Source organism: Venturia canescens, chromosome 8 (assembly GCF_019457755.1).
Source record: "Venturia canescens isolate UGA chromosome 8, ASM1945775v1, whole genome shotgun sequence".
Taxonomy (NCBI): Eukaryota; Metazoa; Arthropoda; class Insecta; order Hymenoptera; family Ichneumonidae; genus Venturia; species Venturia canescens.
The window spans coordinates 18,160,619-18,175,003 of NC_057428.1; the positions used below are offsets into that span (position 1 = coordinate 18,160,619).

Below are 14,385 nucleotides of genomic sequence, written 5' to 3' on the forward strand. Positions count from 1 at the left end.
TGTTTACATCGAGTGACACGCTTGCTTTTCCCGATCGATAAACTCCAACGATTTTTTTCTCGCTCTCATTGATGTGGTCAATTCTTCTGGGCCGTTTGCGATACAAAGGAGTCTCACCGGGCCTGCTAAAACGCCTCCGCAACCGCGACAACCACCGGCAACACGCATCGGGAGATTTCCTCCGCGCCTCTCGTCGCGTGGATCGTAGTAACCGTCAGTTTAGCGACACGGGGTTAAACAGTCGGACGCGCTCGATTCTCATTCTCCGAAAGTAAATTAATGTTGAAATAATATTACCCAGAATTCGGGGCTTTTTGTTCTTCCTTCATTTCGTCGATGTTAATTTAACCTAAAAATAATGAAATTTGAAATTCGATAAAATCCCGGGATCGGTCACTTCGTATTTATTTCGGGATCAAAATGTTCGTTGAAATGTTATTAAATTGGAAGATTTTTTATTTTACGCCACGAAATTTGTACTCGAAAACTCAAATATTTTCGAACGAAAAGTTCGGAGCGTGAAAAAAAATACGAAAATTTGAAATTGACCATTTTCTGTCACAGAAGTGAAAAGTTGCGAATCCAATCACAAATCCAAGTTTCAGTCGTCGAGTTAAAATCCAAAATAATTTTCGTCCACCGGTCGACAGTATCGCGTGAAAAATATTGAATTATTGTGATTTCGGTGGAATTTAATGTGCTTTTACTCTTTGAATCGGTTACGATAAACAAAGATTGCGATATCGAGGTTCGTCAGTAGCCCGTGGGTGTATGTGCGCGAGTACACAATAATTTTGAGCGGAAAAAAAACGGGTCGACGAGATATACCGTAATCTTGTCCTTGATAATAAAGTGTTCGAAGTGTGCTTGACAAAAAAATTGTGAAGAAATGAGGCAAACTACTCGATGTCAAAAGTGTATGGAAAGAGCTTGAGTAACGAAATGAAATTTTATTTCGAAAGATACGAGCTGCGGAAAAGACGTTGCTGCGAAACGAAGATTCGAAGCAGCGGTTCAACCAGTTTCTAATAAACTGGAGACAAAAAACGCGCTTTTTCTATTGGTCAAATTCAACAGTCTATATCGCCCTTGAACTCGGGATCAACCGAAAACCTTTCACTAGAATTTCGTGAATATATTAAACTACGAATACGCCACGGGGCGAAAAATCTTTCGAAACATTTGACCAAAATTATCAATTGACATGAAAAATTCGGATAACAGTCTCGAATCGTTCTTAAAGTGGCCAATAATAATAATGAGCAAGTGAAAACAAGTATACTATATTTGAAAGAAAAAGAAAATATCATTTCGGTTTCATGACAGTTTCCAGTTATTTTTAAATTAGCTGTCAAAGCGTTTGAAACGTGAGAAGATTTCTGTCTTCCCCATGACGGGAGATCACGCGTGATCCACCGGGAATATCCGTCGTGGAATGTGATCTTCCCTGTTTCGCGCCTCGCACGACACGGGGATAAAATCTCCCGGAAATTAACTGTCCCTGTGATGAGCACCTATAATTGAAAATTTCATCAATAATTGAAGTGAAGTAAAAAATAACAAGCCCGGAGTTTTTAGCTGGCAGAATTTCATCGACACCGCTCGAATCACGTCCGAGCATGTTTTTCAATCGGAGCCCTCGTATTTTTTGTCGAGACGAATGTTTGAGTTTCTTGACGATAGTGAAGGGCGTTGGAGAGTGAAAAAAAATAAAAATGACCAATAACAGTGGCTGCTTTGTGGCGATGGAAATTCACATCGATTGAGTTGCGGCTCGAAGCAAAAGCTCTTTGAACGCGGAACTCGGATACTCGGAAGGACTCTAAGACTTCAAGAGGCTGCGAGAAAAAATGTATTCATCGAGTTTTCAGTGAGCATCGGAGAGCCCCGATTGACACGAATGTAACGAGAGTCGTGTTTACAGAAAGAATCACAGCGGAACGAGAGATCGCGAGTGCAGGCCGTTTTAGGTTAAAATGTAAACACAACTTTGGCCTTTTTTCTCGAGCGCTTAATAATCTTACTGGAACACTGAACGAGTCCTCATCGAACAAAGGATCTTCCAACGGTCATTTCTCCGTTTGTTTCCCGAGTAATTCCACGCGCGACATTGAAACTCCGTACGAAGAACATGAAAGGAGACCTCAATATTCAACGCATTTCGGCACTGGCCACCGCGCGTCACGTGATCCGACCATAACCGCTATTTTTCGTGTGTCGTGTCACGTGACCCCATAAAAAATTCTCGGCTGCTTCCGCTCGCCCGGGCCTCGACCGTCAGGATAATTAAATCGACGATGGAAACTAGATTCTGTAACCAAATGAATGTTTAATCCTCCTCGACGAACCTTGCGCTCGTGTATCGATGAGACAATTAACCAAAGTGTTTTCCGAATAAATCAACAAACCGCAGGACACCGAACCGCGAGAACAAACGACGAACAAATGTCGAGAAGAAACAAAGTTCAGCTGCTTATTTACTCGCTGGGACTCGTCGAAGTGTTTTACGATTTTTACTCGACCGATGAAAAATGAGTGATAAATAAACAGATAGAAAATCAGAAATATTTCGAATAACCGAACGACGAAGCTTAACCTCCAAAAATCGACGCAAAAAAGGAGGGAAATCGTGGAAAAAAATTCTACGTGGCTTGCAGGGCCATAAAAAGTAAAAAATGGCGATGCTAGAAAAATTCGGAAGGAAGTAAAAGCCGGTATTGATAATAACCGAGGAGGATGCTGATCGTTCGATCTGCCATCTCGAGATGGAACAGTCGAGCACCGATTCGGCCAATTACCTCAATTACACGGTATCCGGCACCGTCGATTTGCCAGCATCAGCCGTCAACGATTCGTCCTCGTACACGAGAGACGAGCTCAATTTGCCGTACGCTTTTTGCGAAGTTGTCGTTGCCGTTTGCGCCGTTATCGGCAATGCTCTCGTCATCATTGTATTCAGCAAAGATCGCAAATTACGAAGACGCACTAATTATTATATTATATCTCTCGCAACCGCCGATCTTCTCGTCGGCCTTTTCGCCATACCTTTTGCTATACTCGCCAGCATTGGATTGCCCACTAATCTTTACGCGTGTTTATTCACCGTGTCCGTTCTCGTCGTGCTTTGTACTATCAGCATTTTTTGCCTCGTCGCCGTATCCATCGATCGATATTGGGCTATTCTTCATCCGATGGGTTATTCCCGAAATGTTCGCACCAAAACAGCCGTTGGTGAGTTTTTTTCAACCTTCTTATTTTCTCTAATCTTATAACTGTCATTGTCACGGTTCAATTAGATTTTTAATAATTTCATCAAATTTTTCATTTTTTCCATCCAATTTTTGACAGTTTCATTAAACTTGAACGTTTTTAAAACATTTTTTAGCCTGAGCAATATTATTTTTTGTTGCACAACATTTTTTCAAGTTCCGATGAAAATGTTGCAGCAGGTAATAAGTGGGACGAAGCAATTTGCAGGGCTTCGATAATTCCTATGAGCAAACAAAGATTTCTATCTCAACGCGAATTTCCAGTTATTTCCGTCCCGAAGATCTCTATTTTTAGAACGTTTCGATAAATTGTTTCATGCTTATCGCGCGGTACACTTTTTACAGTGGGCAATCCCGCATTTTTCATAACGAGCCCAGCACGCGAGGAAATGATGGGAGGGGAGGAAAAAAATCAAGCTGGTCACCAAAGAAATAGCGCGTGTTGTTCTTTTTTCTCGGCATTAATGTCCAGAGTCATTAATTAATTCGCGCTCTTCGTCCCTTGTCCCCGCTCCTGCTTATCGATCGGCCAGAGCTTTCACCTGAGACTCTGAGACTCGAGATAACTTTTTTCTATTCGCCTCCGACAATGCCAGTCGCTGTTTCCGGCCGGTTTTTCTCTCATTTTTATTTCAACGGATTTCTTTCGAGTATGGAAAATTAATTGCAACGGAACCGGTGAATTGGCAGTAAAATTACGAAAAAGTGTTTTACATTTCACGCCCATTTTTTCCTCGTTATTGACACACAATTCACTCGTTATTGAAATAATGAGAATGGCGTTAAACAACGTCCCTCGGACACTGGGAAAAAGTAAATTAATTCGTGGTAATTCAGAGGAAATAACTCGAATGAAAGCACTCGTTAATTAAGCTCGGAGCCTCGAGCTATCGATAATCCTTTTAATATTAATAATAAAACGATGTTTTGATGCTCTTTTGACAGGGATAATATGCGTTTGCTGGATGGCGGGAACCCTCGTTGGATTTTTGCCCCTTTTTGGGTGGAACGCCGGCAAGAAGTCTGACGAAAAGTGCATTTTCGTCGAGGTCATGGACTACGATTATCTCGTCTTCCTGTACTTTGCGACTATTATTTTTCCCGCGCTTTTGATCGCGGCGTTTTACGCTCACATTTACAGGGTCGTGGTTAAGCAGGTGAGTGGTAGAGTCGGAAAGAACTGGGCTTCGAAGTAGCTGTAAATTTTCCACTGATTTTCTCGTTGCAGCTGAGCTCTATGAAGTTATTTGACATCTTCGAATTTTTCAGTTACGACAAATTGTGGAAATGAATCCTGGGCGAAGCAGGGGTGGGAACCAGACGACCGGGACGATGCTCCGGCTGCTGGGAGCGGCTCAGAAGAGGGACGTGAAGGCGACCCAGAATCTGTCGAGGATCGTGGCCTTTTTCATAATCTGCTGGTTCCCGCTGTACACGATTAATTGTGTCAAAGCGTTTTGTCCCGACTGCGAGGTCAACGACGTCATTTTGAACTCCTGTATAATACTGTCGCATTTGAATTCGGTGGGAAATCCGCTTCTGTACGCGTACCATTTGAAGGACTTTCGAGCTGCGTTGCAGAGCTTCATTTGTAGGCTCTTGTTCCCGAACGCTGCGCCTGCAACAGCGAAGAATCGGCAGTTGAGTGTAATTTCGGAGAATCGTGGATCCGTGTACGGCTCGCAGCGATCGAAACTCCGCCAAAACGTTGCCGCCAATCCGGGCGGTGGCAAAACCCCGCGGACGAATCTTCTGCGGAGGGCGACCGACAACGCGGCGAGCTTGACCGCGGCAGGCGCCCCCGGAGCCCAAACGTCTCGGACCTCGAGCCCGGAGGTCGAGCTCCGATCGAAAAGCACCTCCAAATCGAGCGACAAAAACGAAGACGACATTCTCGTCAGCCAGAATCCAAGTCCGGAGAGCAGCGAGGTCGCTCGCTGCAACGATTTCACGAGCCTCAACGTCAGTCCCATTTCTGAAAGATCCTCGAAACTTAATTTGTCGGACATCGAAATGAAAACTTGCAAATCTTTCGTCGACTTCATACCCGATCCTACCGATGACGAGGGGGGCCACGACAATGCCGTTTGCGTCGTCGAAGCCGATGTCAACGACCTTCCTCATTTGGAATTAACTCTCTCGTGTCGCAGCCTCCAACTGGACGGTGAAGAGACGAGGAAAGAAATGGAAGAGGACCGAAATCACTGAGCGCGCTAGTCATCACTTAATTTACCAATTTTAAACGTGCATGCTGAATGTGTCATTGTGATTATTGTGTAGAACACTAAATCGTTGGTAACGATGAATCATTAGTCGAGCGACAAACGTAGTCGTACTACGTGCTGCAATTCGAGATTCAAATTTTCTAGAAAAATCCATTTTTTCACTCATTTTTCCCATTTTTTAATATTATTTGTGATGACAATGTACCACGGGACGCGAGTGTGAAGCTTTTTCATTGGAATTCTATTTATTAAAAGGTCACTCAACGTGAAAGCGTGCTGGGTACGTTTGTAAATAATTATTTTAAAATGTACAAACAGTACATTTGTTTATCCAGCTCTGAGCAATTTTTTAGCAATTATATTTAGCGATGATTATATTTAGTAGGAAAAATGTAAATGCAGGAAAGAGGAAGTCTCGTAATCATGAGAAGGTGTGTTCACAGTTTTGTTTGCCCTGAAAAAAAAAGAAGAAAAATTCATTTTTAATGTATAGAGACTGTGTATAAATGTGAAAACGTAATAAATAAAATGTGCAAATTAATCCTTCAGGATAGAGAGATGATAAATGACTGGTGAACTTTCGCTCGTCCGGATTTATGAATATTGAAATCATTTCTCGTTTCTGGCTTTCCGCGTTGGCACGAGCGTCAGGATTTGTCCCTTTGTTGGGTCGCCTGTCACACGTCGCCTTGAGATCCCAATATCGCGTGACACTGGAATATATGTAAATTCGTTTAGGTAATTGGTTCGCGCGCGAGTGTAGAGCTTCGTTTCAAGGTCGGGAAGAACTCCCCCCATGGAAATTATAATCGCTCGGATAAATAAAGATAATGAGCTAAAATAAAAAGTAGTCGCGATTGTGAAGAATGCGGGGCTCCTTAAATTAAAAAAAGCTCATTAAATCGTGAAATTTGTGTCAGCCTGAACTCTCGAGGCTTTTAATAAAAATTGTATCGCGAGATGATTGACCGAGTAGACGATACTTACCGACCGAGTTATTCGTTGTGTGTGTGACGAATCGTAATCAGCAGTTTGATCTGAATTCGTTGAATAAGCTGCGCTTTGTTCCAACGTTTCCGTGAGCTCTGCAATATTCTCCGCGTTCCGAGCTTTTGTGAGTTGAGCTTGCAACGTCGTTGCGTCGTGAATTTCGAAAAATCTTTGCTACGATGGAGAGCATCGTTCTCGTGGGTGGAGGGGGAATCCTCGTATTATATTGTTTGGGTTTCCGCCCGCAAGGAGTAGCCGCTGGAACAGTAGCCGCGATCTGGCAATCGATCATCGGCTCCCGCGTACCCGCTGGTTCTTTGTTTTCCTGGCTACAATCGTTGGGGACATGGACCCCGTATATTGGAGCGGCTCTGCTGGTCATCTGTTTATTCCTACGAGATTCTTTAGAATCGTTTCTGGAGCCATGGATCCCGTATATTATTGGAGTGGCTTTTGCCGCCTATCACTTCCTACGGTATACTTTGTTTCCCTACTTGAAACGGTTGCTGGGGACCCTGAGGACATGGACCCCGTATATTGGAGCGGCTCTGCTGGTCATCTGTTTATTCCTACGAGATTCTTTAGAATCGTTTCTGGAGCCATGGATCCCGTATATTGGAGTGGCTTTTGCCGCCTATCACTTCCTACGGTATATTTTGTTTCCCTACTTGAAACGGTTGCTGCAGGGGACCCTGAGGACATGGACCCCGTATATTGGAATGTTTTTGGTCGCCTGTTACTTCCTATAGTGACGTTAATTATTTTTGCTTCGTATCATCGTTTAAAATATATCTTAAAAAGCCGGTCCTGAGATGACGCGGGAACGACGATGAAAACAAAATATAGCCGAAAGAATAAACGCACGAGCTCGAATTACATTTTTCGTGCATCTTTCTTGCGCATGCGTGTGTTATCTTTGCCTTCACCACTCCCCAACGGAAAATGTATAGTTACACTTGCATAGGTTTGGTGGCACTGGTGGCAGTCTAGTCGCGGACACCGGCGACATGGGTATGGGTGACATTTTTATCGTTGCAACTTCATACTCCCACGACTGTCAAAATCGACATGAAATGTTCGGTAATACATTAACAAAAAACGAACGAGATAGTGAATAAACTCGATAAAAACCGATTCTCAAAGACTGTTTTTGCTGATAAAATTAACATAGCCGATAAGTAACTGTGCAGCCTGCGGGAGAACAACAAAAGAACATAACCTTTAATAATCTCTCGTTGAAAACTGTCATTTTTTTACGGAAATAAACACGCAAATCGAGAATGAACCTCAAGATTTCAGGAAAATTGATACGGCAATCTTCTAAATGAAGTACGTGAAACCGTTGCGAGATCGACCTAACCTAAAAAGTTTCGCGAAAACATCGATAAAATCGTTTTCTAATTCTGTTTATTGTGGGTACGTAATACTGTAGTGTTCATTGGATAATAGGGGGAAAGAAATCCGAGATGATTGAATCTTCGGGTTGGGGGATAAGCAGAGACGAGGAGATTCACAAGGCTGCAGGGAATGTGCAATTGCGAAAATATGGACAATTTTTTAATAATCTTGCGGCGACTTGGAAGGAAGAAATTTCGTCGTTCGAAAATCTTAGAGAAGGACCGTTGCGTCTCGTTTATCGTTTGAAAGATGAAACGGACATATTGTCATTAGTCGAAATGAAAAATAAAAGTCTATCAAAAATATTGGCTGCAGTAGCAGGCACGTGCAGAGAGATAAGAATGTTGAAATCTGAAGCTAATAATTTTTACATAAAACTCATGGTCCATGGGGAAGCAGTAACCGAGCCAAAGTCGTCGCAGAATTTTTCTAAACTTTTTGCGGATCTCCAGGACACGTCGATCTATATAAATAGAATTTTTACTGTCACTCACTTGGCGATCAGTCAGTTATCAAGTTTATCAAGGGGGCCCGAAGAAATATACTTGCCATCACTGATAGAGCACACTCTGGATCTTTTCCTGATTCTTGTAACCTTTGATGAGATTGTCGAGTCATATCCAACACTTTTGGATCAGTGGAAATCTTACAGAATCCAAGTGAGATCGGTGATGCACAATCCTGCAAAATTTTCCATCCCAGAAACGCGACTCTCTACATTAGATAAATTGTTGAAGGATCTTCAGGGTCATCTGCTCGGGAAAAATTTATTTTCAAAGGGCGTGGAACACTCAATGGACGTGAGCAAAACTTCCAACATGAACGACCAGCTGGTAACATATTTGAAGAATACAATGGCCGAAGTAGAGAGTAAAATAGCCAACAGCTATGCAGTGAATAAAAATTGGTCAAGATTGAACATAGGAGTCGTTTTGTCAACTAGGCTTTTTGGCGTTTGTGACAAGAAGCTTGTGCGCAGATTGGGAGAGGCTAACAAGCGTCTTTATGCTGTGACGCTGGTAGGAAATGTCATTTGGATGCCAGCAAAATTTTTGTCCGAGTCGATGCCCCGAGATACAGTTACGCCAATAAATTCACAAATAGGTGAAAAACTGTTGGCCACGCGAATAGCAAAATTGCCTGTCGCCGCGGGCCAAATAATCGGGAGAGCGATGCTTTGGTGCGTAGAAGCAAAAGCACTTTTATCCAGCAACGATTTCCAAATAAAAGATATAAAAAAGCAATGTTCTTTATTGAAAGACATAGCAGAAATAACTGCCGTAATAGCAGAGATTATTTCACTACTAACGAATCTTCATGCTCATCTGCAAAAAGCAATGACCAAAAGTACTGTTCAGATCATTTGCAGGCTCGTTGAAGTTCTAAAAACTCTTGAAACTACTTTCAACAGTCTCGGCCCTGTTGTGGTGCAAGCGCAAGGCAGAGCCTTGCAGAGTCTGAGTTATGAAATCCTTGTTATTCTCGAAGCAGCGAAAAAAGGATTGATCCAGAAGGACCAAGCTTACAGCAGGGAAAGACTGGACGCTCTTTCACTGATGAGGCTCAGCACGAGGTTAATGAATGGTCCAGCAACCGCAGATCGTCGTTTGATTGTCAGATGTGCACTAGCTTATGCGAGACAATTGACGGATACTTTTAAGGACGATGAGGCGGTGAAGTTGCGCCGGAAATTGGAGGATTACGACGTTCTTGCTGAGCTCTACACAAACATATCTGAAGTCTGCGACTACTCGATTCTTTTACACTATCAAACGATGATTCCTGCTTACTTGGCTTCGATCGTCGGCAGCAATCAAGACATCAGTCACATTTCCCATTTGCTCAATGCTTTAAATAGCGCAATTATTCGTCAAGATTCGCCGGAAATAGCAGATGCAAGAATCTCCGAGCTTCGAGAAATGCTCGTGAAGAACGTTCTAAAACCCGCCTGTCGCGAGATCGAAACGAGTCTTCGTCTGCACGTCCATTCTCACCTCAAACTCGATTCCACTAATCCCTTCGAGATTGGAGCCAAAGACGCTGGCAGAATCGTGGCTTCTTTGCCTCTACCGATTTCCAATAATCTCGTCTCTTCGAAACGCTTCGTCGAGCATTATCTCGACACGACTTTTTATAACCTCACCACTTTGGCGCTTCACGATTGGAAAACTTATCGAACGATGCACGCCCTTGCCAGTTACAAATTGTCCTTGGACACCGTGCAAAATCATCTGCCAACACAAACGCTCGAACAAGGCCTCGACGCCTTAGAAATAATGAGGAATATTCACGTCTTTGTTTCCCGTTATCTCTACAACATGAACACCCAAACTTTCATCGAGCAAAAAAGCACGAGCAAATATTTGAACACTATCGGAATAAGACATATCGCTAATTCCATAAGAACTCACGGAACAGGAATAATGAGCACAACGGTTAATTTCGTTTATCAATTTCTCTGCATAAAACTGCACACGTTCTCGCAATTCATGTTCGACGAACACATCAAATCGAGGCTTCTCAAAGACGTTAAATTTGTCAAAGTTCAAAGAGAGAACGAATCTGTTCCGTACACATACGAAAGGGCTGAAAAGTTTCAGAAGGGAATCCGTAAGCTGGGAATGTCGGAGGATGGCATGAGTTATTTGGATCATTTTCGACAACTAATCACTCAAATAGGGAATGCTCTCGGCTACGTAAGACTCATAAGATCGGGGGGACTGCACGCTTGTGCGAACGCGATATCGTTTTTGCCGGATGTCAATTCGGTCACGCCGTTCGAGAGGAAATGCGTCGATCTCGGTTATTCGGAAAATACCCAAGCGGCAGCGAAACGTTTGCAAAACGACATAGCCAATTTAGTGGAGAATTTCAACGAGGGAATACATTATTTCAAGCTCCTCGTTGACGTGTTTGCCTCGAATTTTCGTGATCCGAAGTCTCGTCATTTGCAACAATTTTACGCTATCGTTCCGCCGTTGACTCTCAGTTTCGTCGACAACGCACTTTCCAACAAAGAAAAAATCCTCAAAAAAAACAAAGATGGCGCTGCTTTCACCGACGACGGATTCGCCATGGGCATCGCTTACATAAACGCTCTCCTCGATCAAAACAAAGAACTCGACGGTCTCCAATGGTTCGAAACCGTTTATCGTCAAGCTGCCGACGAAAGACTCGCTGCCGAAAGTAAAAACGACGCTGCCGATGAAAAATTGCAACAGACCAGAGCTTTGACGCTCAAACGCCTGAACGAGAGAAACGCCGAATTCCAATTACTCGATTACAGTCTTTCCGGAGCTCGGGTGTTCTTCAAACAGCCCGATACGTAACACATACAACAAAACTTCATTCCTATTATTATCCTATTGCCGAAAAAAATGATGAATTGTCGGAAATCAACCTTCAAGTGGAAGCCTGAACGCGATAAGTTGATTTTCGTCCATTTTCTCGTTCAAATTGTTCGAAAGTTTTTATTATTGTATCGAATCTTGTACAGCTATTACGTAATTGTTATGAGAAAGAAATTATATATATCTATATATGCGATATGAATTATGGAAAATAAATCGAACGCCTTGTTTCGTTATTTCAGTGACATTTAATTTTCATGACAAATAACGATGACACTTTTTTCAGGTATTGATCTTGACTAGAAATACGCTAGGGAGCAGGTTAAATGATGCTGGAAAATTTTTTTTTTTTTTCAGGAAACTGATATTCATCGACGGTTGATTACCGTTGATTTAAATAGCTTATTCATTTTGAGGTTATTTCGAAACTTTAGGTTATAATCGTCGATTGAGAAAAATGCGATGATCACAATGAGCCTATGTCATCGAAATTCGGTTAAAACAGTTTCCAAACTCCCCGATTACTCCCCCCACCATTCCTCTCATATTATTCTAATCTAGTGTCATTTTAAATTACATAAATACTCGACGTTAACAATAATATCAACCGTTGACGGTTTTTGTTTGTTTTTTTGACAATTCGACGACGAACATCGCTATAAAGAGACAATGATTACTTAAAATCGATGACTAGGTGCGAAACGTACCTTAAAATCAAAGTACACTTTGAATCCTGAGAGAAATCTGATCAACAATTTTGTTCTTTTTTTTAATTACTCTAAAAATTCTTTTAAAACGTAACGTGCAATTTGATCACAAAAATTATCACTACTTTGACGTGCTAATGTTATATCTATATAAATAACACATAAATAAGTAACAAAAGTTATTAAGGTACAACAAAACAATTGTCTAAAGGTAAAATATCTACCTTCCCAAAATTCAGTCTCCAAAGGGTCTTCTAAAAACTAATCCGTCAAATAACCCAAATTTTCATTCGACGCCTTACTCTGCTCCTATCTTTTGAATTCATTTTATTATGTACTTTTTTTAAGTAACCCGCTATCCTGATACTTTTTTTAGTTTCTTCAGAATCGATGTTTATGAATTCTATTTTCTTTTTTGTCTATTTCCGTTAACGTTTTTCTTCTATTTTCGTATATCTCGTGCGTCAACGTGAATATTGTGAGATTTCTAAACGCATCAATATCGCGAATAACACGGAGGATAAAATTTTTGTTTGAATTTTTGAGTTATTTAAATTCGCTCAGGCGTTCGGGATTCGTTTGTTTTAGCGAGGTGCGCTTTTTCATTTCTTCATTTTCATGAGATTTATACGCGTTGAAACATACTTCGAACCCATTTTTGCTTTCGGTTTTACTTAAGTCTGAGGTCTCGAAGATTCCTCCGGGTCCAAGAGATCGTCGCAAGATGCTGTTGGCGGCAACAATTGACGACCACCCCGTTTCTTGCTCCGGGTAAAAACTTTCGTGAGCTGAGCAAATTTGCGTCGCGATACTGAGGAAAAATCGTTTCATTAATTCACAAATGGAATTTCATCATTTTTCATTGCTTCTGTTTTTTCTCGAGATTTTCGCTATTACCTTTGCCCATGTTTCTCAATCTCTCTTTAAAGAGATCCTCGTCGTCGTGGTTCGTGGAGCTGCGACATTTTTCAATCTCCGTTCCTTGCAGTTTTGCATCTGTTTTATGTTCACGTAAAAAAAAGAGCATGCTGGATATCAGAGGGACGAATGGAACGAAAATTCACAACGAATTAGTAAATTTGCCAATTTTTTTACCATTTTCTAACGTAGTAAGAAAGTCCTGGTTCCAGCGAAGCTCAGCCATAAATTCTTCATTCTGCAGAAACATGGCAATTCTCTCATCCTCCAACATCGAACTTTCTGGAGCACTACCTGACTCAACGGTCTCCAAACTTTCTCCCAACTGTTGCGGAATTCTGAGGAAACTGTCTGGCAATGGGCCCAACAGCGGAGGCTGCCACTTCTGAGCGCTGCGCAATGATTTTGCCGCTTCTTCTTGCTTCGCCGTTTTTGGACTTTTCCCTGGCTCTTCGTTCTCTTCTAATTCACTGCGAATTTTTTCATTCTCATTGTCGGTGCTCATTGCCAATAGTTGGTCAATGGTCGTGTTCACCGCACCTTGATTCGAACGTAGAACAGCCTAAAAGTGCATATGAGCATTATCAATCGATTGAATACTGAATAAACATAAAAAATTCAGTTAAATGATCGTGTCAATTAGTAATGCTTTGACTCTTTGTTCCTAATGTTTCCTTGCCTCAATTACGTCGTCATCCATCTGTGGAAACATATTTTTGAAGTCTGCCATCGCCTGATAAAACTCCAGGGTGGTTTGATGTTGTTCAGCAGCCGATGCCATGGTGTAATTTTTTTACAAGCCTGCTGTCAGAAATTAAACCATTTCTGTAAAAGATTGAAGTGAATTCAGGAATTAAGTGAAATTCATAAACGTATTAAATTCTATGAGCAGATAAAGCAACACAAAATATGACTCACCCTGGGAGAAAAATTGCTCAAAAAAGTTTCGAACTGTACGATTTTACTTCTTCAAACTTTTAAGGATAAATTACATAACATAAGTGCATCTAAAAATCGCAGGATGCCTCGATAGTAAAAATAAAAAGACACCAACTGACAATAGATCTTTCACTCAACTTTTTTTAGTCTTTTAACGAAGGTCAGGATTATTCGCTTGCATGAACTTTCCACTCGATACACTCGGCAATTAAATTTTCTGTTCGATTTTCACGAGGCGTGTCTGATTTTCGTTATTACGATAAATTATTATTTTTATCGAAACGATTAAAAGCTTAAAAAAACGTGTGTACAACCCGAAAAACAATCGCCGGTGAAGTGCGTTTCCCGAAACGCAATTTTCTTCATCTGTCAGTTTTTGACAGACGATTTATTCAGAGGGACGGCGGAAGCCTCGTCGTTCTCGCTGCTCAAATCATTGAATATATTTTTCATGCAATGAGAAATTCCACTGTGAAGTTAGCCAGCCAATGGTGAAATTTTTTTTAACAAAAAATAAGAAGAGGGGGCGCCACGCGTTTGCCAGAGTTCGGTGTGAACATCTCTTAAAATTCAATTGGAGTTCAGCAGA

At 41.6% G+C, this 14,385-nt stretch overlaps 3 protein-coding genes across 5 annotated transcripts; 2 read left to right on the forward strand and 1 right to left on the reverse strand.

The window, feature by feature from the left end:
* Positions 1–212: 212 nt before the first annotated feature.
* Positions 213–6,042, forward strand: LOC122414514 (adenosine receptor A2b-like). Its single transcript, XM_043425848.1, has 3 exons — positions 213–3,231; positions 4,215–4,426; positions 4,539–6,042. The coding sequence occupies exons 1-3, from the start codon at positions 2,766–2,768 to the stop codon at positions 5,475–5,477; spliced, it is 1,617 nt and encodes a 538-aa protein (XP_043281783.1). The 5' UTR covers positions 213–2,765; the 3' UTR covers positions 5,478–6,042.
* A 511-nt stretch (positions 6,043–6,553) lies between these two features.
* On the forward strand, positions 6,554–11,468 carry SWIP (strumpellin and WASH-interacting protein). Its single transcript, XM_043426727.1, has one exon. It carries the CDS (start codon positions 7,951–7,953, stop codon positions 11,209–11,211), a length of 3,261 nt encoding a protein of 1,086 aa, XP_043282662.1. The 5' UTR covers positions 6,554–7,950; the 3' UTR covers positions 11,212–11,468.
* LOC122414995 (CUE domain-containing protein 1) lies at positions 11,461–14,252 on the reverse strand. Of its 3 annotated transcripts, none has more exons than XM_043426745.1 (5): positions 13,935–14,252; positions 13,537–13,682; positions 13,035–13,419; positions 12,837–12,935; positions 11,461–12,750 (listed from the first exon to the last, which is right to left on the reverse strand). In XM_043426745.1, exons 2-5 carry the CDS (start codon positions 13,636–13,638, stop codon positions 12,614–12,616), a joined length of 723 nt encoding a protein of 240 aa, XP_043282680.1. In that variant the 5' UTR covers positions 13,639–13,682; positions 13,935–14,252; the 3' UTR covers positions 11,461–12,613. The 3 variants fall into 3 exon arrangements, with proteins under 3 accessions (XP_043282680.1, XP_043282679.1, XP_043282678.1); XM_043426744.1 differs by having other exon boundaries at positions 13,537–13,658; positions 13,776–14,252; XM_043426743.1 differs by having other exon boundaries at positions 13,776–14,251.
* Between the last annotated feature and the right edge of the window lie 133 nt (positions 14,253–14,385).